The sequence below is a fragment of the Meyerozyma guilliermondii genome, genomic scaffold, assembly GCF_000149425.1.
Source record: "Meyerozyma guilliermondii ATCC 6260 scaffold_5 genomic scaffold, whole genome shotgun sequence".
In the NCBI taxonomy this organism is placed as follows: Eukaryota; Fungi; Ascomycota; class Pichiomycetes; order Serinales; family Debaryomycetaceae; genus Meyerozyma; species Meyerozyma guilliermondii.
The window spans coordinates 228,975-251,706 of record NW_001809796.1 but is presented as its reverse complement, the minus strand read 5'-3'; the positions used below and the strand labels follow the sequence as shown (position 1 = coordinate 251,706).

Below are 22,732 nucleotides of genomic sequence, written 5' to 3'. Positions count from 1 at the left end.
TGCACACCGTCCCCATCTCAGCTCATCGCTCATCTTGAAAAGTAACCATGGGAAAACAAAGACGTGCTGCTATTTTGCCCACGAATATCATTCTTCTTCAGAATGTGGTACGCAGGGACCCCGAGTCCTATTATGAAGAGTTTTTACAGCAGTATTCCCACTATCAGAGTCTCAGGGACATTTTTCTTTTGAACCCATCGGCCGATGAGGGCACGGAATTTGCAGATTTGATTGGATTTGTGTCTGCTGTGTGTAATTGTTACCCCAAGGAAACAGCCAACTTTCCACAGGAACTCAGAACGATCTTACTTGAAAACCATAGAGCATTAAATTCCGACTTGAGAGAAAAAATTATTCAGTGTTTGACCATGTTGCGTAACAAAGATATCATATCCGCCGAAGACCTTATTCAAACTTTATTCCCGTTATTGACGGCGTACTCATCGCAAACAGCATCGCAAAACGGATCGAATGTTAAAGCCTTGCGTGCCCAAATCTACTCAACGTTGATCTCGTTGCTCAAGTCGGTGAACACTGGCGCCAAAAACCAAAAAATTAACCGGTCAACCCAAGCACTTCTTTTCAATCTTTTGGAACAAAAAGACTCCCAGGGTCTCTGGGCCACCAAGCTCACGAGAGAACTCTGGCGTAGAGGAATCTGGGACGATTCTCGTACGGTGGAAATCATGACCCAAGCTGCCAATCACCCAGATGTGAAAGTGGCCATTTCAGCGGCTAGATTTTTCCTTGGTGCCGACAAAGAAAGAGAAGAGAATTTTGAGGACAAGTCGGAAGATGAAGATGGGTTCGATATGACGACTTTAAGGCATCAATTTCTGATCAATAAAAAGTCGTCCAAGAGAGGCAGAAAACTTGAGCAGGCTGCGAAAACCATCAAAAAGAAAAATGCCAACAAAGGACTTGCAACCTATCTCAACTTTTCAGCTATCCACCTTCTTCGAGACCCACAAGGATTTGCTGAGAGTCTTTTCAACAACCATCTCAGCGGGAAAAACTCCAACAAATACGATCTTGAACAAAAAATTCTTTTCATGAACTTGGTTTCGCGACTCATTGGAACCCACAAGTTGACGGTTTTGGGCATATATTCGTTTTTCTTAAAGTACTTGACACCCAAGCAGCGAGACGTTACCCAGATCATGGCGGCAGCAGCTCAAGCTTCTCACGAATTGGTTCCTCCAGATTCCATAAGTGTAGTTATTCGCAAGATAGCCGACGAGTTTGTGAGTGAAGGAGTTGCAGCTGAAGTTGCTGCTGCTGGAATCAACACCATACGAGAGATATTAAGCCGTGCTCCACTTGCCATAGACGAAACTTTATTGCAAGATTTGACCGAGTATAAAGGTTCCAAATCTAAGCCGGTGGTGATGGCTGCGAGGTCGTTGATAAGTTTGTACCGGGAAGTTGCACCAGAAATGTTGAAAAAGAAAGACAGAGGAAAAGGTGCAAGCATGGGTCTTCAGGCTGGAGAGAAAAAGGTTCCTCAGTTTGGAGAAAGTGGTCCACTGGGTATTCCCGGCATCGAGTTGTTGGCCAAATGGCGTGCTGAAAATGAAAAAAATGAAAACAAAACAGAAGAGAATGAGGAGGAAGAGGACGAGTGGAACGAGGAAGAGTGGGAGGTTGATGAGAACGACAGCGACGATGGTGAAGGCGGCTGGGTCAATGTGGAGTCCGACGACAATATGGACGATGTTTCCGATGTCGATATTTCAGAAGACGAATCTACGCCAACGGAGACTTCTGAGGAAGACAAAGTTGCCGCCGAAAAAGCCATCACTGATCTTCTTTCCTCGAGAATTCTCACGCCGGCAGATTTTGCCAAGTTGGAGGAATTGCGAGTTCAAGCCGGTGTTGAAAAATTGATGGGTTCCACACAAAAGAACGAAGAACTGGTTGATTCCGCAACGCTTGTGGGACCGGTAAAATACAAGCTTCTTAAGGAAGAGAGAATTGCACTTGCTCGTGAAGGAAAAGACGACAGAGAGAAATTTGGTTCGAGAAGAGGAAAGAGAGACACGGCGCATTCCACCACCAACAAGGAAAAGGCCCGCAAGAAGAACTTTGTGATGATGATACACAAGAAAGCAGTGAAGGGCAAGCAGAAGCTCTCGTTGCGAGACCGCCAAAAGGTATTGAAGGCGCATGTTGAGCGTCAAAAGAAGGGAAGGCATTAAAACAATACATTAATAAAACAATACATTAGTACACAGTTAAACAATAGTACAATATCCGCTGATAGTAATACAGTAAGGAATTGAATCACTTTTCCTTCTCCTTCTCCGTCTTTTCTTTCTTCTTGTCGCTCTTTTCCTTCTTCTTCTTGGTGCCGTCGTCGTGCTTTTTTCCTTCAGATTTGCGTTTCTTGGACTCTTTGGACTTCTTGGCGGCCTCGGTGGTGGTAGGACTGGCAGGAGCAGGCACAGGCTCCGAAGGAGCAATTGTTTCCTCAGCAGGTTTTTCAGCTGGGACCGCTGAAGAATTGACCTCTGCGGCCTTTTCCGCTTCCAATTTCCCCTGGTAAGCTTCCTTAGCCTTCTGGTACTCCTTCAACTCATTCTGGTACTTTTTCTGCCACTGGGACTTTTCCTCGGCAGAAATCGAGTTCCATCTCTCTTTGACAAGCTCGTTCATTTCCACCGCGGACAAAGGTGGTTCGTTGTTTTTCTTTCTTTCTTCTCTGATGGTCTCCCTAGTGTGGAAGGAGAACGCAAAGTAGATAGTGAGTGGCTTTTTGGGAGCATTGGGGTCCTTTTCCACCTTTCTCTTCTTTTTTTCTGGTGCAGCAGCTCCGTCTTTCGCAGCCTTTTTTCCCTTTGGTTTTTCTCCTTCTTCCGTCTTGGCTTCAGACTCCTTCGAGACTTCAGAGTTCACGAGCTCGAGCGCAGGAGCCACCGAGTTGATGGCAGACGCCAACGCAGTCAAAGATTCGTCGTTGGAAGAATCGTGAGCAACTTTGTAAAAGTTGACGGTAGCGGACGCGGCGTCCTGGGCGGCCTTGGAAAGCTCAAATAAGGCAGACACCAAGGCGTCTTTGGAAGTTTTGATGTCACTCATCGTTGTACAGGTGTTAGAAAGGGCAGTTTGGCACGGTTTTGGAGATATTTGTGTGTGTTTGGTGCAACTTGTGTCTAGCGAGACAGTGATGAGACTCGGTAAATTAGTGCGAAAATAGGGAGGGAGGGATGAAATTCGGCACGAATTTGGCGCAGCCATCGCGCCAGCGACACGCCCCGCACGAGGAAATAGCGATAGCGCGCGGGCTGTTTGGCGGAAGGTTTGGTGAAAGAGGGCAAGTGAAAAACGGAAAAGACGAAAGCAATTGATCTGAAAAACCACCACAATTATCTAGTACACCAGTTCAACCTCTTAATACACTTTCACTTTCGTATCCACATTTTTCGCCATTTTCTACTTCCTTCATCTTCACCTGCCTCTTTCCTGTACATTCACCTCGCGGCTCGCAACGGTTGCAACTCACGAAACATGTCTATTTCTACGGTGTTCAGTAATGGCACCAAAGCCGTCAAAAAATCTGCGTTATCGTGTCCTGGGCAAGGCTTAGACTTGCTGGCGGCATTTGCTGGCTTCCACAAACACAAAAATCTCTTTAAACGATTCTTGGATGAGGTTGACGATGCCTTGGGTGAAAACTTGTCACTGAGTCTTTTCGATAAAAATCCCCAATTGGACTTGATGAGGACATACTATGCCCAGCCAGCCATACTCACAGCCACGGTATGCATCCACGAGTACATTCGCCGAGTTCATGGCGTAGATCTCATTCGTCAGCCAGAAGTGGAATACATTCTTGGTCATTCTTTGGGCGAATATTCCGCTTTGGCTGTTTCTGGAATGCTTGAGCTTGGTACAGCGGTACAGCTAGTTCGCAAGAGAGCACAATTGATGGAAGATTTGGTGCTTAACAGCAAAAATTATGAAATGAAAGCTCTCATGTTTCGAGCACCATTTTTTGAAAAAGTGCTAAAACACTGCGACGACAACCAAATCTTGGCAAACGTTAACACTTGCCAGCAGATAGTGGTTGCTGGAGAAAAACAAAAAATACAGGCGGTTTTGGACCAATTGCCGAAAAGAACAATTGCAAAAATTACAGCTTTACCGGTAAAAATTCCCTTCCATAATGAAAAGCTTCGTCCAATGGAAGCAAAATTGCTGAAATGGATAGAACATAAAGAGATCAAACTGCCAATTAAACCTTTCATACTAAACTTGACAGGAAAAATTTCGCTGGATCCGCAGCATATACTATCGTCTATTCTACGCACAAACTCTTGCCCAGTTCAGTGGGTCAAGTCAATGGAGACTCTCAAAGCAGAGGGTATCAATACAGTCTATGCTTTGGGACCCGGAGAGATACTAAGTGGACTCAATTCGAAATTCATGGAGAGCATTTCTCTTTCTGAGCCATAAAAAAGGAAACTACAAGTTACTAGTCACTAAGCTACATTGGGCTAGCTACACTGACTACTACAGTACTTCGCACTCATTTCTGACTTTTCCCCCGTGCGCGAGTCAATGAAAAATTAATCTCGCTCGCATAAACTACTTTTTCTTCCCACGAATTCATGTCGATTATTGACGGCAAGGCCATTGCCTTGGAGATTCGTACTCGCATCCACGGCGAGATCAATGAGTACCAACAAAAGTACCCAGACTTCAAGCCTCGTTTGAGTATCGTTCAGGTGGGAGAAAGACCAGATTCCTCCACTTATGTCCGAATGAAGCTTAAGGCTGCTGAGGAGGCTGCTATCGAGTGTAATATCATCAATTTGCCCGAGACTATTACCGAGTTTGAGTTGTTGACTCGCATTGAAAAGTTGAACAACGATTTGACTGTCGATGGTATTTTGGTTCAACTTCCTCTTCCTGGCCATTTGGACGAGTCCAAGATCACCAATTCGGTTCAGGCAAAAAAGGATGTCGATGGTTTTGGTCCGTACAATGTTGGAGAGTTGGCTAAGAAGGGTGGCTCTCCATACTTTTTGCCTTGTACTCCCAAGGGTATCATGGAGATGCTTGAAAAAGAAGGTGTTCAAGTTGCCGGAAAGCACGCTGTCGTTTTAGGAAGATCCGACATTGTGGGCAAGCCAGTGGCTCACTTGCTCAACAGAGCAAACGCTACGGTGACCACTGTTCACTCGCAGACTCCTCAGGATCAAGTTGAGTTCTTCTTGAAGCAAGCTGACATTGTGGTTGCTGCAATTGGAAAGCCTCAGGTTATCAGAGGTGAATGGCTTAAAAACGGAGCTGTTGTCATTGACGTGGGAACCAATTTCATTCCTGACAGCACCAAAAAGTCGGGAAGCAGAATGGTTGGAGACTGTGATTTCGAGTCCTGTTCCAGAGTCGCTTCGAAAATTACCCCAGTTCCCGGTGGAGTTGGACCCATGACTGTGGCCTCGCTTTTGGAAAATGTGATCCACGCTGCCAAGGAGCACTATTCTGCCAACAACCAGACTCGTCAATTCACCAACCCATTGAAATTGAACTTGCAAACTCCTGTTCCCAGTGACTACGAAATCTCTCGTGCTCAACAGCCTAAAAAAATTGATCAAGTAGCATACGAGGCAGGCATTTTGGAAAGCGAATTGGAGCCTTTTGGTTCGTACAAAGCCAAAGTGTCACTCAATCTCTTGGACAGATTGGAAAACAAAGTCAACGGAAAGTACGTTTTGGTCACCGGTATCACCCCAACTCCATTGGGTGAAGGAAAGTCTACCACCACTGTTGGTTTGGCGCAAGCTTTGGGAGCTCATTTGCAAAAAAATGTGTTTGCCAATGTCAGACAACCAAGTATGGGACCCACGTTTGGTATCAAGGGAGGAGCTGCTGGTGGAGGTTATTCGCAGGTTATTCCTATGGACGAATTCAACATGCACGTTACTGGAGATATTCATGCTATTACGATGGCCAATAACTTGTTGGCAGCAGCCATTGACACAAGAATGTTTCACGAAAGTACCCAGAAGGATGGACCCTTGTTCCGTCGTCTTGTTCCTGCCAAGAAGGGAGTTCGCAAGTTCACTCCAAGTATGTTGAGAAGAATCGAAAAGCTTGGAATTAACAAGACCAATCCTGATGATTTGACAGAAGAAGAAATCTCAAGATTTGCTCGCTTGGACATTGATCCCGACACCATTACTTGGAGAAGAGTTGTGGACTGTAATGATCGTTTCTTGCGTGGAATCACCATTGGTGAAGCTCCAACCGAGAAAGGTTTCACCAGAAAGACAGGGTTTGACATCACAGTGGCTTCTGAGTGTATGGCTATCTTGGCGCTCGCAAACTCGTTGCAAGACATGAGAGAAAGATTGGGTAAAATGGTTATTGCTTCCTCTAAGGCTGGTGAGCCGGTTACATGTGAGGATATCGGTTGTGCTGGTGCTTTGACTGCGTTGTTGAAGGATGCCATCAAGCCAAATATCATGCAAACCTTAGAAGGAACACCGGTGTTTGTCCATGCTGGTCCATTTGCCAACATTTCCATTGGAGCGTCGTCTATTTTGGCAGATAAAATGGCTTTGAAATTAGCTGGAACTTCTGCCTTGTTGAGTGCGGAAGAAAGAGCCCAGCAAGAAGGTTATGTGGTTACCGAAGCTGGGTTTGACTTTACCATGGGAGGAGAACGGTTCATGAACATCAAGTGTAGATCTTCCGGAATTTCTCCTGATGTCATTGTCATCGTTGCTACGGTTCGTGCCTTGAAGGTTCACGGTGGAGGACCCGAAGTCAAAGCCGGAGCACCTTTGGCTCCAGAATACACTCAGGAAAATGTTGACCTTTTGCGTGCTGGATGCAACAATCTTGCAAAGCATATCTCGAACGCCAGAACCTACGGACTTCCCGTGGTGGTCGCTATCAACAAGATGTCTTCAGACACCGATAATGAGCACCAGGTGATCAGAGAAGAAGCATTGAAGGCTGGAGCTGCCGATGCCATTGTTTCCAACCACTGGGAAGAAGGTGGAAAGGGAGCTGTCGACTTGGCTCAAGGAGTTATCAGAGCTTGCAATTCTGGAGAGAATAACTTTAGATTCTTGTACGACACTGCTCCAAGTGTGGAAGAGAAAATCACCACCATTGCCAAAGAAATGTACGGAGCTGGTGAAGTGGAGTTTCTTCCTGAGGCTCAAAAGAAGATCGATACTTATACCAAACAAGGATTTGGATCGCTTCCTATTTGTATTGCCAAAACTCAATACTCGTTGTCTCATGATGCTGCTTTGAAAGGTGTTCCTACCGGGTTCAAATTCCCCATTAGAGACGTCCGGGCTTCGGTTGGTGCCGGCTACTTGTACGCCTTGGCGGCGGAAATCCAAACCATTCCTGGATTGCCCACCCACTGTGGATTCATGAACGTCGAAGTTAACGACGATGGAGAAATCGACGGACTTTTCTAGTTCAATCATCTAGTTCAACACTGGTTGTTGTTCAGTTCAACACTGAAAAAAAATAGGAAAAAATACAATAAGTAATCTTTACCATTAACAGAAGTGGCCTTTACCAAGAAGCACAAAGAAGTATCTTTAGCATGAATCTACAATGAGTAATCTACCATGAATCTAAAAAGAAGTAGTATTCACAATGAACAGAAATAACCTTCACCATGGATCTTCTTACCATGAAGTCAATGTCTGTTTTTAATTGACTTTTTCCTGGTAGATATTTTACCTTAATTGAATTCTAGTTCACATCACTACAATAGTTCTCTTACTTGATTTCTGCCTTCAATTTCTCCCTCAATTGACTTCTTTCGACGTCTTAATCGACTTCCTACTTGACATACTAACTGACTTCTCAATTGACTTCTCAAATGTCTTCTTAATGAACCTTTTAACTAACTCTCTAATTACTACATGCTCACCTACTAATTCCCTTCTCTCTTCTCCCTTGGCATCGCCGCGCACGACCCTGGTGATAACGTTTTTTCCGGTTTGCGAGGAAAGGTGAACAAACATAATGCTTGCACACATGAGAACGATGCGTGCCGCCCGGCCTCTTTTGAGGGTCCAGGTCGCTGGTTTCCACGTTCTGGGTGCCCAAGCATCATTCAAGCTGCTTTCAAGTAGCCATAACTCGCTTCTGCTTTCTAGAGCATTGACCGGCGGTTTGAAGGCGAATTCAATCCGGCCATCGGCGATCAGATTGTACAGTGTTATATCCGAGGACCACAAGGCCAAGTTGTACGAGTACAAAGATGTCAAGAAAATCGTTTCGGAGAAAGACAAATACCCCAATACTCTCGTTGTGGATGTCAGAGAACCGGTGGAATACAAGGAGGGAAGTATACCCGGCGCCATTAATGTGCCATTCAAGTCATCTCCCGGGGCCTTGGGGTTGAGTCCTGAGGAGTTTGAAGAAAACTTTGGCTTTGAAAAGCCTTCCAAGGACAAAGAATTGATCTTTTACTGCTTGGCAGGTGTAAGGTCGACGGCCGCCGAAGAGTTGGCCAACACTTTTGGTTATAAACATAGAGGAAACTACGTGGGTTCGTATGAAGACTGGGTGTCGCACGAGAACCAGCGCAGCTAAGAGCTGAACAATTGAATCTTGTCCATAGGCTATGTTAATACATGATATTCATTCAGATATTCATTCAGATATTCATTCAGATATTCATTCAGATGATCATAGAGATATTCATTCAGATATTCATTCAGATATTCATACAGTATTCATACAGTATTCATACAGTATTCATACAGTATTCATTACATTATTTGCAATACATGGTTTGCAATCTTACTTGCGACCAAACTCCAATTGGCGCATTTCCTTTCCCAACCGCCGTTTCCGCTTGCGCTCCATCACCTTTTCTCTCTGGGGTGCCTTCATGGACTCGAACTTGGCCTTCTGGAGAAGTTTTCGTTTCTCGGACTTTTTCAAAAAATATGGCGCAGCCTGCTGGCCCAGTTTCCACTTTTCTTTCTGCTGTTTTTTGTGCTCGGCCAACACCTGGGCCTCCAAGTCCTTGTTTTTCATGCTGTCGAGTCGTGACCGAAGAGATTGGGTTTGAAGTTCGAGTTCCTGACGCTCACGCGGCGACATGCTGCGACTGAGTTTTTTGTCTTTGAGCATCCGCTGCATCTGCTCCAATTCGCTCTGCCTATACTCGTTTAAGAAACTGTAATCCTTTCTGATTCGCTCCTCGTTCGCCTTACCAAAAGCTGGGTCGAATCGTATATCGCCAAACTTGGAATTATCCTTGGTTTCAAGGCCAGGAATTTGCCGGATTCGAGAAACGGGTCTCTTTGCTGAAGCTTCTGCGGGAGCATGTTTGCTCCGTGTTTTTTGGTCAGAGGTCTTGCTCGAAGATTCTTCTGGAGGACCGTCACTATCGCTTTCGAAAAAGTCGCCTTCTTCGCCGTCGGAGTCGTTATTACTGTTGTTTCTTCGCAGCCATTTCTTTTCATCTTCGTTTTTTATCTTCTTCTGAGCCGAGTTCAAGGCTCCAAACGATATTTCTTCCATTTCATCATGGCCGGATTCGTACTCTACTCCCAGTTCGTCCAGATCATCGTACTGCGGCCGTACTCTGCGGTTCATGATGGGCAGATCTGCGATGCTCGAGATGCGATTCTCCGCGATGAGATTTGACAGGTGGTTCTGGCACGACTCTCTGGATAGGAGTTGATTGGTATTGCCAGAATACAATTGAGCAGGTTTTGGAAGCTGATAAAGTAGAGTCAATATCCTGTCAGCTTGAGGTTACCATTGTGTGGTTTTGAAATTGTTAAGTCACGGAAAAGACCTATTTTTCGCAGATCTAACTTAAGTCAATTTGACGTTACCAGGTACTATTCAAATACCGTTTAAGAGTACCGAAACAAAACCTTGAAATCCCTTGAGCTCCTCCAATCCCTAGAGCTCGTCCAATAGCTTTTGCTAGCTCACTATTCCTGCAATTTCCTTTGACTTCCATTGTCTTTCATTAACTTTCAAAAGATCTCCTCGTGAGTCATCGTGAGTCATCTATATAACCACCTTCCATTCCCACTATCAGCTATCTCCACCATGTCTCGACAGCCCTCCGCCCTCGAGAGGCGCTATATTGCGCGAAACACCCTCAATTGCTACCTGAACTTCAATGTAACTGCAACCTACAACAAGCCAGTTTCCAAGGCCCAGGTGTCGCAGGCGCTTCGAACAATTATGCTTACCAACGACAATCTTTTGCTCAATGCTTTTCGAAAAGATCCCAGCGACACTATGGAAGACGACAGAAGGGCAAATGGTCACAATTGGGTGATAAAACCGGTTCAAAAAGTGCGGTTTGACGATGTGGTTTCAGTTGAAAAAATCGAGCAAGATACTCACCAAAAGGAAAGTCAGATTATTGCAGAGTACCTTTCTCGTTTATCTTCAAAGACCTGTGCACTCAACATTGATACTCCTCCATGGAGACTCCTCATCTATGAAACTGGCCAAAAAACCTACTTGACCTTCTATTTCGACCACACCTTTTATGATGGATATGTTGGTGCTCAGCTTCACAAAGACTTGATTGAACAACTTGACAAGCAAGATGAGCCTGAGTATGTGGACGTTCTTTATGATCAAGAGCACGATAAAATGCCAAACTTGTACCTGACTTATTACCAGCAAGAGCAGCTATACTCTCCACCATGGTACTATTCAATTATGAACAAAATTGGTCAATTGAAGGTGGTCAAGTGGGTGAGTATTCTATTTGAACAAATAGCGTATCGGTTCACTTCTATCGGATTTCTTCGAAAAGTTTTTGGTCTTCGGTTCAGACTCCATCCCAGTGCACTCAGTCGACCAATTTTCAGTTATAAACCAACGACAATGAACTTTGCTACGAAATTTCAAATTGTCAATTTGAGTCAAGCGGAGCTCAAAGAAGTATTAGGTTTTTGCAAAAAGCACCGTTTGACATTTACTCCATTTTTAGACGTCTTGGCGTTGCAGACAATGGAACAGGTTATACGGCCCCAAGTATCACCCACGCCCATAAGCTATTTCCACTTTACAGCGACAAACGGAAGACGCTACTTTCCATATATGAAGTATGTGACGGCTGCCAGTGCGTTTCCTACGATGTTTGGCGATGTAGATGGACTCACCAAAGAGCAGACCATTGATATCATCAAGAGCCACGGCGAGCGAATTGTGAAACTAATGAAGCATATGGTACCGTTTAGAAGTCAAGGAATGGGTATGGAGAGCACCAACTTTTGGGACTTTTTTCTTGGATGTGTGGGTCAGATAATCAAGCCCACTTCGGTGGTTACCAATATTGGCAACCAGAAATTTGAATGTGGTCAATGGAAAATTGAAAACATGTGGTTTTCACAAGGTAATGGAGCTAGCTTCCATTTTGTGTTCAATGTGGTGAGTAGCCACGCCGGTATGAATATTGTGATTGGGTCCCTTCCAGAATATGAAGAATTAATGGAGGGTAAGATGATGGAGACATTTGGGAGAAAGTTGAAGGAGAACATTATGGAGATCAGCAGGATGGAGCATTGATGCAATAGAATGAAATCGTAAGACATACAATAAAATAGTATGATATAGAAGTATGAAAATTGGATGCAAGATAAAAAGTCGAATGGCATTTGAGTTTCACATCAACTTTGTGACCCTGTGAGTCTTGGAATAAGTATTCGGAGACATACAAGTACCATCAAGACACAAATCAGTATCTCGTAGACCAGGACCATATAGAAACTTTTGATTCTCTGCACTTCTCTCAAACCAATCCACACTAATTTATACTAACTCATACTACCTCATGCTATCTCATACTAATTCATACTATCTCATCTTATACTATCTCATACTACCTTATACTATCTCATACTTCTTCTTATACTTTCTCATATCTCTTCTATCTCATCTCTCATTATGTTTCCATAATTCACTTGGTCTTCTCAGTAATTATTCGCGCCGCTGCTTCGCAGCTCCGCGGTTTCGCAGCCATGGCGCCGCTCCGTCCCCTCATGCTTGGTACAGGAATTCGGCAGAACACTGCGAGCCTCGGCACCGATCATACCATTGACAAAAACCACTCTATACAACTTCCACACCCCAAATTCAACTCAATTGCACAAAACCACCACCTCTTCTCCCACACCAATTTTCACCCCATTTTTACCCCTCCCGGACCTGTCACCACCGGGTCCTACTTTCGCCGGGGTGCAGTCGGTGCACGACCGTCCGAGGCCTCCCGAACTTTTGTTTCCGCAACTTGTTCTCAACTATACAATGTTGACTAGAGCAATTCGAGCATCTAGAGTAAGTAGCGACGAAGTTCAAGGACTGTTGTTTGGTAGTACCTCCACGACTTCCAATTACTTTCTTTGATACTTTTTTCAGTTTTTTCTAACACAGGTATCGCAAAAGAGATTCCTTTCTCTTCACGAGTACAGATCCGCTGCCCTCCTCAAGTCTTACGGCGTGGGTGTGCCTTCTGGAGACGCGGCTCTCACTCCTCAGCAGGCTTACGACGTGGCCAAGTCCATTGGCTCCAACGAATTGGTCATCAAGGCCCAAGCTTTGACTGGAGGACGTGGTAAGGGACACTTTGACAATGGGTTCCAAGGAGGTGTTAAGATGATCTCCACCCCCGAGGAGGCCAAGGAGTTGTCGGAGAAGATGTTGGGCCACAAATTGATCACCAAACAGACCGGTGAGGCCGGAAAAGAGGTGACCGCCGTGTACATTGTCGAAAGAAAAGACGCCAAAACCGAGGCTTACTTGGCCATTTTGATGGACAGAGCCACTCAATTGCCAATGATTGTGGCGTCGTCCCAGGGAGGTATGGACATCGAGGGTGTTGCTGCCAAAGATCCCGATGCCATCAAGACTTTCCCCATCCAATTGGACGAGGGTGTTACCGACTCCAAGGCCACCGAAATCGCGTCCGTTCTCGGATTTTCTCAAGAAGCTGTGCCCGAGGCCGCTCTGACCATCCAGAAACTCTACAAGGTGTTTATGGAGCGCGACTGTACCCAGGTGGAAATTAACCCATTGTCCGAAATTACCGACGGCTCGGTGATGGCCATGGATGCCAAGTTGGGTTTCGACGACAACGCTTCTTTCCGTCAAAAGGAGGTGTTTTCATGGAGAGACCCCACCCAGGAGGATCCTGAAGAAGTGGAGGCTGCAGAATATGGTCTTAACTTTATCAAATTAGATGGTAACATCGCCAACATCGTTAACGGTGCCGGATTGGCCATGGCCACTATGGACATCATCAAGTTGAACGGAGGAGAACCAGCCAACTTCTTGGACTGTGGTGGTACTGCCACCCCAGAAACCATTGAAAAGGCTTTCGAGTTGATCTTGTCGGACAAGAAAGTCAATGGTATTTTCGTCAATATTTTTGGAGGTATTGTTAGATGCGACTATGTCGCCAAGGGTTTGATTGCAGCCACCAAGAACTTCCAATTGGACATCCCTGTGGTGGTCAGATTGCAAGGTACTAATATGAAGGAAGCCAAGGAGTTGATCAACAACTCGGGATTGAAGTTGTACCCATTCGAAGACTTGGACCCCGCTGCCGAAAAGATTGTGTCGTTGGCCCCTGCTAGTTAGATATGCTCGATATGATGTATTGATGCTCTATGTTACTCAGCTCTGCTATTCATTACTCCTACTTTACTACTTTACTATTATTCTGCTATTCAGCTTCTTAGCTTCTTCGCTGCTTCGCAGCTTCGTAGCTCGCCGTTCACTCTGATCCTGCACACACCACACCATTCCATTTCATTTCCGCCACCGACCTCGTTCTTCCACACCATGTTTTTAACACGAAGCGAGTACGATAGAGGTGTCAGCACGTTCTCGCCAGAAGGAAGATTGTTCCAGGTGGAATATTCCTTGGAAGCAATCAAATTGGGATCCACAGCAATTGGAATTGCAACTTCTGAAGGTGTGATTTTGGGCGTGGAGAAAAGAGTAACTTCGTCATTATTAGAACACACTTCTATCGAAAAAATCGTCGAAATAGACAGCCACATTGGCTGTGCCATGTCAGGCTTGACGGCAGATGCTCGGTCCATGATCGATCATGCTCGTGTATCTTCGTTGACTCACAACCTATACTACGACGAAGAGATCCAAGTTGAAAGTCTAACACAGTCTGTTTGTGATTTGGCTTTGCGATTCGGTGAGGGTGCTGGAGGTGAAAAGCGGCTCATGTCTCGTCCATTTGGCGTGGCTCTTCTCATAGCTGGTTTCGATAAGGATAAAGGACCCCAGTTGTACCATGCTGAGCCTTCCGGAACCTTTTATCGCTACGATGCCAAGGCAATTGGTTCCGGCTCTGAGGGTGCCCAGGCGGAGCTCCAGAACGAATACCACAAGTCCATGACGTTGAAAGAGGCCGAGGTGTTGGCATTGAAGATTTTGAAACAAGTGATGGAGGAGAAGTTGGACTGCAAGAATGCTCAATTGGCCAGTGTCACGGCTGAGGGGGGCTTCAGAGTATACACTGACGAGGAAACGGATGAAATTATCAAGGTGATGCAAGAACAACACCAGGAGGAGTCGTAACTACTATCAATTAGTGCATTGGGGTATCAATAGTAATCAATATACCGCTATGAAGGAAAACACTTGTCGAGTCGTTCCACCAACACAAGGAGCCTTTGGTTCTCCAACTCGCCCACCGCTTTGGCGCTGTAGATAAACTCGCTTAACGTGTCGTTGAACCGTTGATAGTAATCAGTGACAATTTCGTTAAGCGTTTCGTATCGGTTGTCAATATCTTGCTGGCTCATTCGAGCTCCGTCAAATTTGGCGGGGTAGTCGTTGCTGTATTGCTCGAACAACACTGGATGGAGCATGATGATGTGCTTCTTGAACCTGACCAACTGCTCGTTGTACTGGATAATAATGTACAAAATACTTTTGAGCACCGTGATCAAATCTCGATTTGTGAGAAAACTATCCCGTAGAATTCCATTCAAATACGATCCCATTCGTGTGGTCACTTCGTCCATTCTAAGTGCGCTGGTTTCGCTCTCACTTTGTTGCAGCTTGATCTTCTCGTCAAAAATATCGTGGGACTTGTCGTTGTAGTAATTGTACATGCTTGAGTCTGATAATGGGTGAGTTGGCTCGCTTCCATTGTATCGCTTTTGTTCAATTAGTTTGACCGCATCAAGTGATGTGGTCACATTCAGCAAGTACGTCGTTAGCTCCTCATACGAAGGCTGTACAACGTCATAATCGACATACAGTTGGAACTGGCTGACAAAGTCCTTCATTCGCTTGTGCAAAACACGGCACCGTAAAAGCCATTTGGTAACTTTTCGCTCGTATCCTGGAAATTTCCAAACGGTAGAGCAATTGATCTCTGTCCATGTCACATTCATCTGTTGTGTCATATATGCTAGGAGCATTTGAAGCTTGAACATCATTTGATACTCAAACACAAAGCTCTGGGTGAATATCAAGTTCAACGGAAATGGTAAACCACATTCCAAATTTATACCTGAAATTGTGTACTCATCTATGCCCTTGCTGTTGTATTGCGTATTGTCAGATGCAGATGAAGACACATTACCAGCTTCAACAGTCCTATTAATGAGCGATTTGAAAGCGGCCGTTGCGTTGCCACTCTGTAGAGCGTTCTGGGCATCGAAGGATTGAACGTTTAAAATTTCATTGGCCAAGTCGAAAAAGTTGGTTGAGTCAACAGAGATATTTTGATTTTGTCTGAGAAGTGTGTGTGCGTTGCTGTTTTCGTTAAGCTCGCCGTTCCTGCCGGCGTTGGTAATTTCCTTATAAGAGGAGGTTAAACGGGTTGTGGATATGCCATACTTGTTTTTGCGGAGATCGTTAAATGTCCTGGCAATGAATGAGTTAGTGGTGAATGCATCGTCGATCAAGTAAGCTTGCTGAAAACCTGTTACTAGTTGTACCACGTCCATACCTTCAAAGAGTAGTTTTAGCATGAATCTGTTGGCTCGGTCAAAATACCTCTCAACCTTGACCTCCAAGTCTTGAGCATGCAAGTTCACAATTGGTTCAATATGTTCGCCAAATCCCAGAAAATCATTGATATTGGTGCACTGTTTGAAGACATTAAGGTACTTTCCCGTCGCTAGAATCTTGGCTTGTATGTCGTTTCGGCTAAACTGGTGAACCAATCCGTCGATTCGAATCATATACAAATCATCCCAGTACTTTTCGGAGTTCATGTCGATGATACTGGGCACGTTGTTTTCCTTGATGAAGAACTCATCGAACTGGTCATCTACCTCACCATCTTTGAGCCATTTGTTGAGCATGGTAACGTAGTCGGCTGCAATAACGTTGTAGATCGAGGTCAAAAATCCAAACGCTTGTGGGTCTCCATTGCGTTGGTTAATTTGGGAATGAAGTATATTGAGTGCCACTCCACCCTTACATCTACTCAATGAAGTTGTTTCTGCTGCCATGTTGATGTCGCCGGACTGTCTCAAGTCTCTTTGGATGTTTTCGATGAAATTGGAGAAATTATGATGACTAGGATTGGCACGAACTAGCTCTCGAGACCGATCATCTTGGTCCAATGCGACCACAAGGTCGTACAAGAGACTTAGTCGAGGAACCACCGTTTGGTCCAATGCGTTTTCGAAAATGCTGATGGTGAATGAAGTGTCATTATTAAATTGGCGTTCCAATTGTTCAATGGTCGCGTGGAAATCGTAGAGGAAACGAGATATTTCGTAGCACAATCTTTGAATTACCTTGCCATAAGCCGGCTCGTCATAGAGCTGGATAAACGCGTTGACTCCACAATACTGTTTACCAATTCTAACCAACTTTTTGGCAATACCTTTGAGACTTATATCCATGTGTTTGGCAATACGAAAGTCTGGTCCAAGAACCAATTGCTGGCTATCACTGGAATTATACCGATCCGAGTACCGAATATACGATCCTTCGTGTCCTAGCATCACAAATAAAAGATCCTTGATTACAAGAGCCTGTTCGATTCTCAAATCATCGATCTCGGAAATTGGAAAAGCTGCCACAGCATTGGAAAATTTATGAGGAGCCACACATGACCTCGCGAAGCCCTCTAGACCTGTCTCAGCACGAGGTAGCTGTAGCGTCACTACGGACGGGGTATCGTCCCGCATGTTGTTGTGACGCGAGTGCGAGAAATCAATGTTGAAGGGTAAATTTAAAGTGCGAAAAACAGTCTTATGGGCAGTCTCTTCTGGTGTGTGGGTCTAGAGCCATTCTTCATCGGAGAGGTCAAGACCCGCTGCCTGCTCTAGCAAAGCCTCTGATGCTCTCTCTGCCTCTCGCTGCACCTCCTCGAGTCCACAGACCCTTTCCAAGTGTTTTGTGTCGTTGAGGCAATTTTTCACAAAATCCCATCCTTGGCTGCGAAAACTGTCCACCACAGGTTGCGAACATGCGGAGCAATGTGTATACTTTGGAGCATACAACTTTGTTTGCAGAAAGTTGTGGAGGAATCCTCTGATCTGGTGAGGGACTTCGCCAAAAAATGAGTGTTCTTTGGCATCTGCTTCAGCTCCTTCAGGATGTTGCAACACTGAAACCAAAAGCTCAACTGCCAACGCAGATGCCATTAAAGCTCCTCCAGGACGAGTCACAGTACACATCTGGTCTAGGGTTCGATCTGAGAGACTGTCTGAAGGCGCAACCACATCGTTGCAGTAGTAGCATCCGAGATTATTAGTGGTTGTTCCATGGCGCATCACAAGAAACGAATCGAACCCAAGAGCAGCATTTATCACCAATTTATTCTTGGCCATTCCCAAAAGTGTGGGAAGCCACCTCGACTCCCGAGAGTCCATCAATAAGAAAATGGCATCGTTTTCATCCACTAGACGCTCTAGCGTTTCATAGTTGGCTTTTGCTGATTGCTCGTTTTCCACTGGATGTCCAATCATTGGCACCTCCAAATTGTAAGCTGACGAGTTGACACCAGGAAAAATCTCTTTCAATGCCTCTGCTGCTCTGGGAGCCTTCCATCTTCCAAGACCTTCGTCGCTGAAACAATCGTTAAATCCAAAAAGTGGTTGTCGCACCGGATTCGAATACGAAACCCTGCCATTATCGACAAAAGTAATGTGACGTACTCCCCATCCCATCAATGCTCTGGCAACGTAGCTGCCCAACGTACCAGATCCAAGAAGAAGCACTTTCTGCTGGGCGACTTTTTCGAGGTTTAGTTGAGGCGAAATGCGCCATTTCATCAACTTGAGATTCAAATCTACCGCCTGATCAGCAAGCTGAATCGGGTCAATTAGCGACCCAAGATCCGCCAATTTGGGTCCAAGCTTGTCGTCTTTGGTTCTTTCCCATCCCATAAACTTGATATCGTTTGGAATCGAGTCGAGTTGAAGCTTCATCATTATGGAAGTTCCATCGTAGCGGTATACAAATAGCCTGATCTCTCGCATTCCTTGACGGGCAAGAATATAGAGAAAGTTCTTGAGCTGCCAGCCAGGATACAAGCCTGGGTGTCGGCAAGAATCGACGAAAACAAAAGTTGAATGTTCGTTCACTTTTTTGGATCCATTCAAGAATTTTGATAACCCACAAAACTCTTCTTGTTCTCTTGCAAAAAAAAACTCAAGTTCTTCCTGGGTGTCCAAGTATTTTCGTGTTTCGTCTTCAAAACTTGGAGCCTCTTTGCACTCTTTAACCGTCCATTGAGACTGCAAAGAAGGATACGCAAACCAGTAGTAAAACTTGTACTTTTTCAAGTCACTGAAAGTCAACACAAAAAACTGGTTAACACTCCTGTATGTGGTGTCGCCTTCCGTTATCGATTTGTAAATTAAAGATCCCCATTGCTTCAACAAGTCCAGCTTATTAATGGCTTTGAATTCTTCAATCGTGTTCACGTTCAAAAGTGTACCTTTGTACTCAACATTCTCGTCCAGCGCAGCCAGCGAAGCCAGCGAAGCAAGCTCAAAGCTAGAAAAATCAAGGTTGAGTATAGGATAATCCTGGAACTTTGTGAGGTTTTTAGGGTGGTTCATAAATCCAGAAATGGAAACCGTATCAGTGTTTAACTTTAGTTGATTGAGTTTGAGGTCACTTAGAGCTTTGAAAAAGCTCGACTCGACAAACGACCGCGTGGGCACATACTTGAGCGGTTTTCCAACCAAATCTCGAAGCTCGGTCATGATCATGATTGTGGAGTAGATTAGTTTTGAGAATAGGACTGCAGGTAAGAGTGAGAGTAGATAGGACTGATTTAAAATATGAAAGTCTGTGTATGTGCGTTAACTAATTGTCATCTGGTCCATTTCAAGCAACTCGTCCAATCCAACTTCTGGCGCCTCGTCGTCGTCGTCCATATCACTTAAAATTGGGCCAGTTTGTCTGATCCTGCATTTTCCAACAAGTTGCCAAAATGGTATTTCACCCGATTTCATTTTCTCAAGTCTGGCTAGAGAACATGGCCAACGTGCAATTCTATTAGTGATCGATAAGTAAAAATTTTACGAGGGACTCAATAAATTTCAAGTCCATGGTCAATTTTTTGATTTTCGATACTAGCATTTTAAGATATTAATTTGGCTCTCGATCTATGATTTCTCGGTTACAAGGTAAAGAACTTGTTGCATGGCTTTCACATTGTAAGCGACTACACGGTGACAAGCTTGCAATTTCATTATGTCAAGGTACTTGCAAATTTGTTATGTTTAAGACAATGCATTGCTGAATATACCAAGATGATCGATAGCCACAAGCTAATGAAATCAATAAGCTTGTGGGTCGATAATCAAAATCAGATTGCCATGTAGCTAATAATTGCTGATTGCAATGAAGGGGCAAAGCTAAATAAAGTATGGTTCTGTGATTGGTAGAATTCAGTGGCAATCAAAAGACATGTCACAAAGCACACAAAACAATGAAAAGAGTAGAGGATAATCTTTCCTCTTCCCTCCCCACGTGTAACGCAAGTGAATGTGGCCTTCACCCATCTCCATGTATATCCAACATAAGCGGTTGCAGCTGCGTAACAGGCAGACGTCGAAATCTCGATTTCAAAAATATTAGGGAAGAACTTCTTGCCTCCTTGAAGAACTAACGTTGCCAAAACTACCGCTACATTCACCTGTAACCTCCGGAGATCCCAAGTTTCGGCCAGAGTTTCGGCCAGAGTTTCGTGCGTATTTGTGCTCGTCATTTCTTCCGTTGGTGGCATCAGTTCTCTCAGGTGCGATGTAGTCGTTTCTCCTACTCGCTGTTCAGTGAAGTATCTCACCCATCGTGGAGCATATGCTTCGATTGTATCATCAAAAAGATCTCTTAAGTATTGTGGAATCATTGTAATTTAGAAGACTTGAGTACAAACGCGACGAGTGGTCTTTTATATCTAGCGTGTCCCAATCGAAAAGCAAACTGAACGGCTGCATGGCATTGCATGCTTCGAAGGGACAACCCCTGCAAGTATCCATGCAATTCACCTGCAATATTACAAGCAAAACACTTGAAATGTTACCTAAATACTTGAAATGTTACGTCAAGAGATTATTTTCATTGATCTCACTTGCTTCAAGTATTCAAGAGCAACTAGACTGACTATACTACACTGTAAGAGTGTCAGGTCATAAGCGAAAAAGTGAATCTTTTGGTGTTACATGTACAATTTGGCTCGGTGAAAGCCGCACCTTCGTATGCATGCAACCTCTTATCGCGTGAGACTCGCGAGCCGCACGGTTGATTTTGCAACCATTTTGGAAAGCTATGTAGTTGTTGGAGTCGCCAATATTTGATGTTTCATGACTATGAAATGTCTTATAGACTTTAATACGGTGGTTTCTGAGTACATTTGAGCAGCTGAGTAGCCTAAATTTCACTTCTAGTCCAAAATTGTCACGTGACTGTGCTGCTTGTATGCTGCGGGTCGCATACATCAAATGGCACAATGCATGAAGAATCATAGGTCGTGGAGTTAAAGGTTCTTTAGACTATCAGTACGAAAAATACAAACACTAAGATAAACATATTCAAATCACTTATAAGCAGGTTTGGTAAAGACAAAAAGCGAGAATCCGTGTAGTATTACCGATCTTGACAGAACCAGATGAAAAGCGATATAAATGATGTAAGGCACAAACCAAGATAGAATAAGCTCCCAAGAGCCAAAGTTCTTGCCTCCTTACATCGAAAGGCAACGATTGCGATGTTTATAAATATTACAATACAGATCACATGAAAAGCTGCCGAAGAGAGCCAGATATAACTCGGAATCCTTACATTAACATTTTCCTTTCGAAACTCGACGGGAAGTACCCAGCCAAAAGTCAACAGGAAAAAAGTCATCAATTGCACTGTAATTCCAATATCGATTGGCGGATTTTTGGCCAGTGTTTCTTCTAAATTTCCCCCCACAGTTTCTTCAGTCAATTGTTTCTCCATTGGTGAGCTCAGAGGTGAGGCGAAGCTCATTATAAGTAAACGTACAAATAATCTGCCATATCTAAAGCAGTGAAAAAATTCGAAGCTTCCGCAGGTCAAAGGACCTGAAAATGAATATCGCACAACTGATTCTGCTATCTTCTCTGCTCAATTTCTTATACTTTCCATTTCCTTCATTCTCTCAATTTTTCCTTAACTTTCTCTTCCTTACTCTCTTCCCACAGCAGACTTGAAAGTTACCCAGTTGAGGTACATTACTGCTGTTTTCGACCAGCACATTTTAGTCGTATTTGGATCCTGATCCCAGCTGCAAAACTTTTTGCTATCTGTTTTCCGTAAAACTTGTCCAGTTTATAAGTCAATTAGATATCTAAATTTAAGCAAAACAGTTTAGATTACTAGCTAGAAAATATTATAAAATTTAAAAATTAATCGAATGAGTCTAGGAAAATATTGATCAGGGATCGCATACCTTGTTAGAAGACACTGTATCACCAAGATGGTGTTAGTGGATTTCATAGCTCACACGGTGAAGGATAACTTTATCGGCTTATAATCCAACAATATGATAGCAAATGTTCGATATTAGCTATTTTAGCAAACTAACTGTGTTCCAGAGTTCAAGCCGTCACTCCATGCACACGTAAATTATATTGCAGTAACGTTTCCATCATACTGCCCAGAATTGCTAACACGCATAATTGGAGCATTCCGATAATAGATACACTCTGTTGGCAGGAGGAATAGAAAGCGACAATACATGTCAGAAAGCAGAAGGCAGCCGATAATAAGCTGGACGATAATGGTACCCTATGCTGATAGGAAACGTATACGGAAAGTATCCGATTTCTTATAAGCCACACATAAACAAGTGCAAAACAGATCCAGAGATAAATCGAGATTTTAATCCTTGCACCCTCGTAGAACATGGAAGCCACGAGCAGAAGTAGACTAAAGAATGCTACAGCAAATTGCCGCGCTCTAAACCAGTTTTCCAGAATCCGAATTTCATCCATTCGAAGTGTTGCCATTTCTCTCATAATCACTTCCCTTTGTTGTCGAGTCATTTCATTAAGTCGAGTAGTCACAATTTGGGGTGTGATCATTTCATCCAGTTGTGGTGTTGTCAGTTCTTGCACTGGTGGTGTTGTCATATTTCAATTCGTGATCAAGACGAAGTACAAATGCGACAAGAGGTGGAATTTATTTGGGGGGAGCTACCCATATTTATGCTTTGCAGCCAAGCGGGTAGTTACCCGCCTTTTGCAGCCATGCCTATTTCATCTCCCGTGCGGCTCTGATCCTGCATCTG

At 44.2% G+C, this 22,732-nt stretch overlaps 14 protein-coding genes across 14 annotated transcripts; 7 read left to right on the top strand and 7 right to left on the bottom strand. All coding sequences in view use genetic code 12, as the record gives it.

Moving 5' to 3' along the window:
* Nucleotides 1-47: 47 nt before the first annotated feature.
* Nucleotides 48-2,198, top strand: SDA1 (Sda1p; the record flags this gene model as incomplete). The annotated part of the gene is made up of 1 exon (XM_001483309.1): nt 48-2,198. The coding sequence occupies one exon, from the start codon at nt 48-50 to the stop codon at nt 2,196-2,198; it is 2,151 nt and encodes a 716-aa protein (XP_001483359.2).
* Nucleotides 2,199-2,283: 85 nt separating this feature from the next.
* Nucleotides 2,284-3,237, bottom strand: HMO1 (Hmo1p; the record flags this gene model as incomplete). The annotated part of the gene is made up of 1 exon (XM_001483308.1): nt 2,284-3,237. One exon carries the CDS (start codon nt 3,235-3,237, stop codon nt 2,284-2,286), a length of 954 nt encoding a protein of 317 aa, XP_001483358.1.
* A 270-nt stretch (nt 3,238-3,507) lies between these two features.
* On the top strand, nt 3,508-4,455 carry MCT1 ([acyl-carrier-protein] S-malonyltransferase; the record flags this gene model as incomplete). Its single annotated transcript, XM_001483307.1, has 1 exon — nt 3,508-4,455. One exon carries the CDS (start codon nt 3,508-3,510, stop codon nt 4,453-4,455), a length of 948 nt encoding a protein of 315 aa, XP_001483357.2.
* Nucleotides 4,456-4,610: 155 nt separating this feature from the next.
* On the top strand, nt 4,611-7,445 carry MIS11 (trifunctional formate-tetrahydrofolate ligase/methenyltetrahydrofolate cyclohydrolase/methylenetetrahydrofolate dehydrogenase; the record flags this gene model as incomplete). Its single annotated transcript, XM_001483306.1, has 1 exon — nt 4,611-7,445. The coding sequence occupies one exon, from the start codon at nt 4,611-4,613 to the stop codon at nt 7,443-7,445; it is 2,835 nt and encodes a 944-aa protein (XP_001483356.1).
* Nucleotides 7,446-7,784: 339 nt separating this feature from the next.
* On the bottom strand, nt 7,785-8,345 carry PGUG_04084 (uncharacterized protein; the record flags this gene model as incomplete). The annotated part of the gene is made up of 1 exon (XM_001483304.1): nt 7,785-8,345. The coding sequence occupies one exon, from the start codon at nt 8,343-8,345 to the stop codon at nt 7,785-7,787; it is 561 nt and encodes a 186-aa protein (XP_001483354.2).
* On the top strand, nt 8,005-8,577 carry PGUG_04083 (thiosulfate sulfurtransferase; the record flags this gene model as incomplete). Its single annotated transcript, XM_001483305.1, has 1 exon — nt 8,005-8,577. One exon carries the CDS (start codon nt 8,005-8,007, stop codon nt 8,575-8,577), a length of 573 nt encoding a protein of 190 aa, XP_001483355.2.
* Nucleotides 8,578-8,787: 210 nt separating this feature from the next.
* Nucleotides 8,788-9,591, bottom strand: PGUG_04082 (rRNA-processing protein; the record flags this gene model as incomplete). Its single annotated transcript, XM_001483303.1, has 1 exon — nt 8,788-9,591. One exon carries the CDS (start codon nt 9,589-9,591, stop codon nt 8,788-8,790), a length of 804 nt encoding a protein of 267 aa, XP_001483353.2.
* Nucleotides 9,592-10,059: 468 nt separating this feature from the next.
* PGUG_04081 (uncharacterized protein) lies at nt 10,060-11,538 on the top strand (the record flags this gene model as incomplete). Its single annotated transcript, XM_001483302.1, has 1 exon — nt 10,060-11,538. The coding sequence occupies one exon, from the start codon at nt 10,060-10,062 to the stop codon at nt 11,536-11,538; it is 1,479 nt and encodes a 492-aa protein (XP_001483352.2).
* Nucleotides 11,539-12,624: 1,086 nt separating this feature from the next.
* On the top strand, nt 12,625-13,608 carry LSC2 (succinate--CoA ligase (GDP-forming) subunit beta; the record flags this gene model as incomplete). Its single annotated transcript, XM_001483301.1, has 1 exon — nt 12,625-13,608. One exon carries the CDS (start codon nt 12,625-12,627, stop codon nt 13,606-13,608), a length of 984 nt encoding a protein of 327 aa, XP_001483351.2.
* Nucleotides 13,609-13,812: 204 nt separating this feature from the next.
* PUP2 (proteasome core particle subunit alpha 5) lies at nt 13,813-14,568 on the top strand (the record flags this gene model as incomplete). The annotated part of the gene is made up of 1 exon (XM_001483300.1): nt 13,813-14,568. One exon carries the CDS (start codon nt 13,813-13,815, stop codon nt 14,566-14,568), a length of 756 nt encoding a protein of 251 aa, XP_001483350.1.
* A 47-nt stretch (nt 14,569-14,615) lies between these two features.
* Nucleotides 14,616-17,147, bottom strand: PGUG_04078 (uncharacterized protein; the record flags this gene model as incomplete). Its single annotated transcript, XM_001483299.1, has 1 exon — nt 14,616-17,147. The coding sequence occupies one exon, from the start codon at nt 17,145-17,147 to the stop codon at nt 14,616-14,618; it is 2,532 nt and encodes an 843-aa protein (XP_001483349.2).
* Nucleotides 17,148-17,240: 93 nt separating this feature from the next.
* APG7 (Apg7p) lies at nt 17,241-19,181 on the bottom strand (the record flags this gene model as incomplete). Its single annotated transcript, XM_001483298.1, has 1 exon — nt 17,241-19,181. One exon carries the CDS (start codon nt 19,179-19,181, stop codon nt 17,241-17,243), a length of 1,941 nt encoding a protein of 646 aa, XP_001483348.2.
* A 602-nt stretch (nt 19,182-19,783) lies between these two features.
* PGUG_04076 (uncharacterized protein) lies at nt 19,784-20,326 on the bottom strand (the record flags this gene model as incomplete). The annotated part of the gene is made up of 1 exon (XM_001483297.1): nt 19,784-20,326. The coding sequence occupies one exon, from the start codon at nt 20,324-20,326 to the stop codon at nt 19,784-19,786; it is 543 nt and encodes a 180-aa protein (XP_001483347.2).
* A 1,714-nt stretch (nt 20,327-22,040) lies between these two features.
* PGUG_04075 (uncharacterized protein) lies at nt 22,041-22,574 on the bottom strand (the record flags this gene model as incomplete). The annotated part of the gene is made up of 1 exon (XM_001483296.1): nt 22,041-22,574. The coding sequence occupies one exon, from the start codon at nt 22,572-22,574 to the stop codon at nt 22,041-22,043; it is 534 nt and encodes a 177-aa protein (XP_001483346.2).
* Between the last annotated feature and the right edge of the window lie 158 nt (nt 22,575-22,732).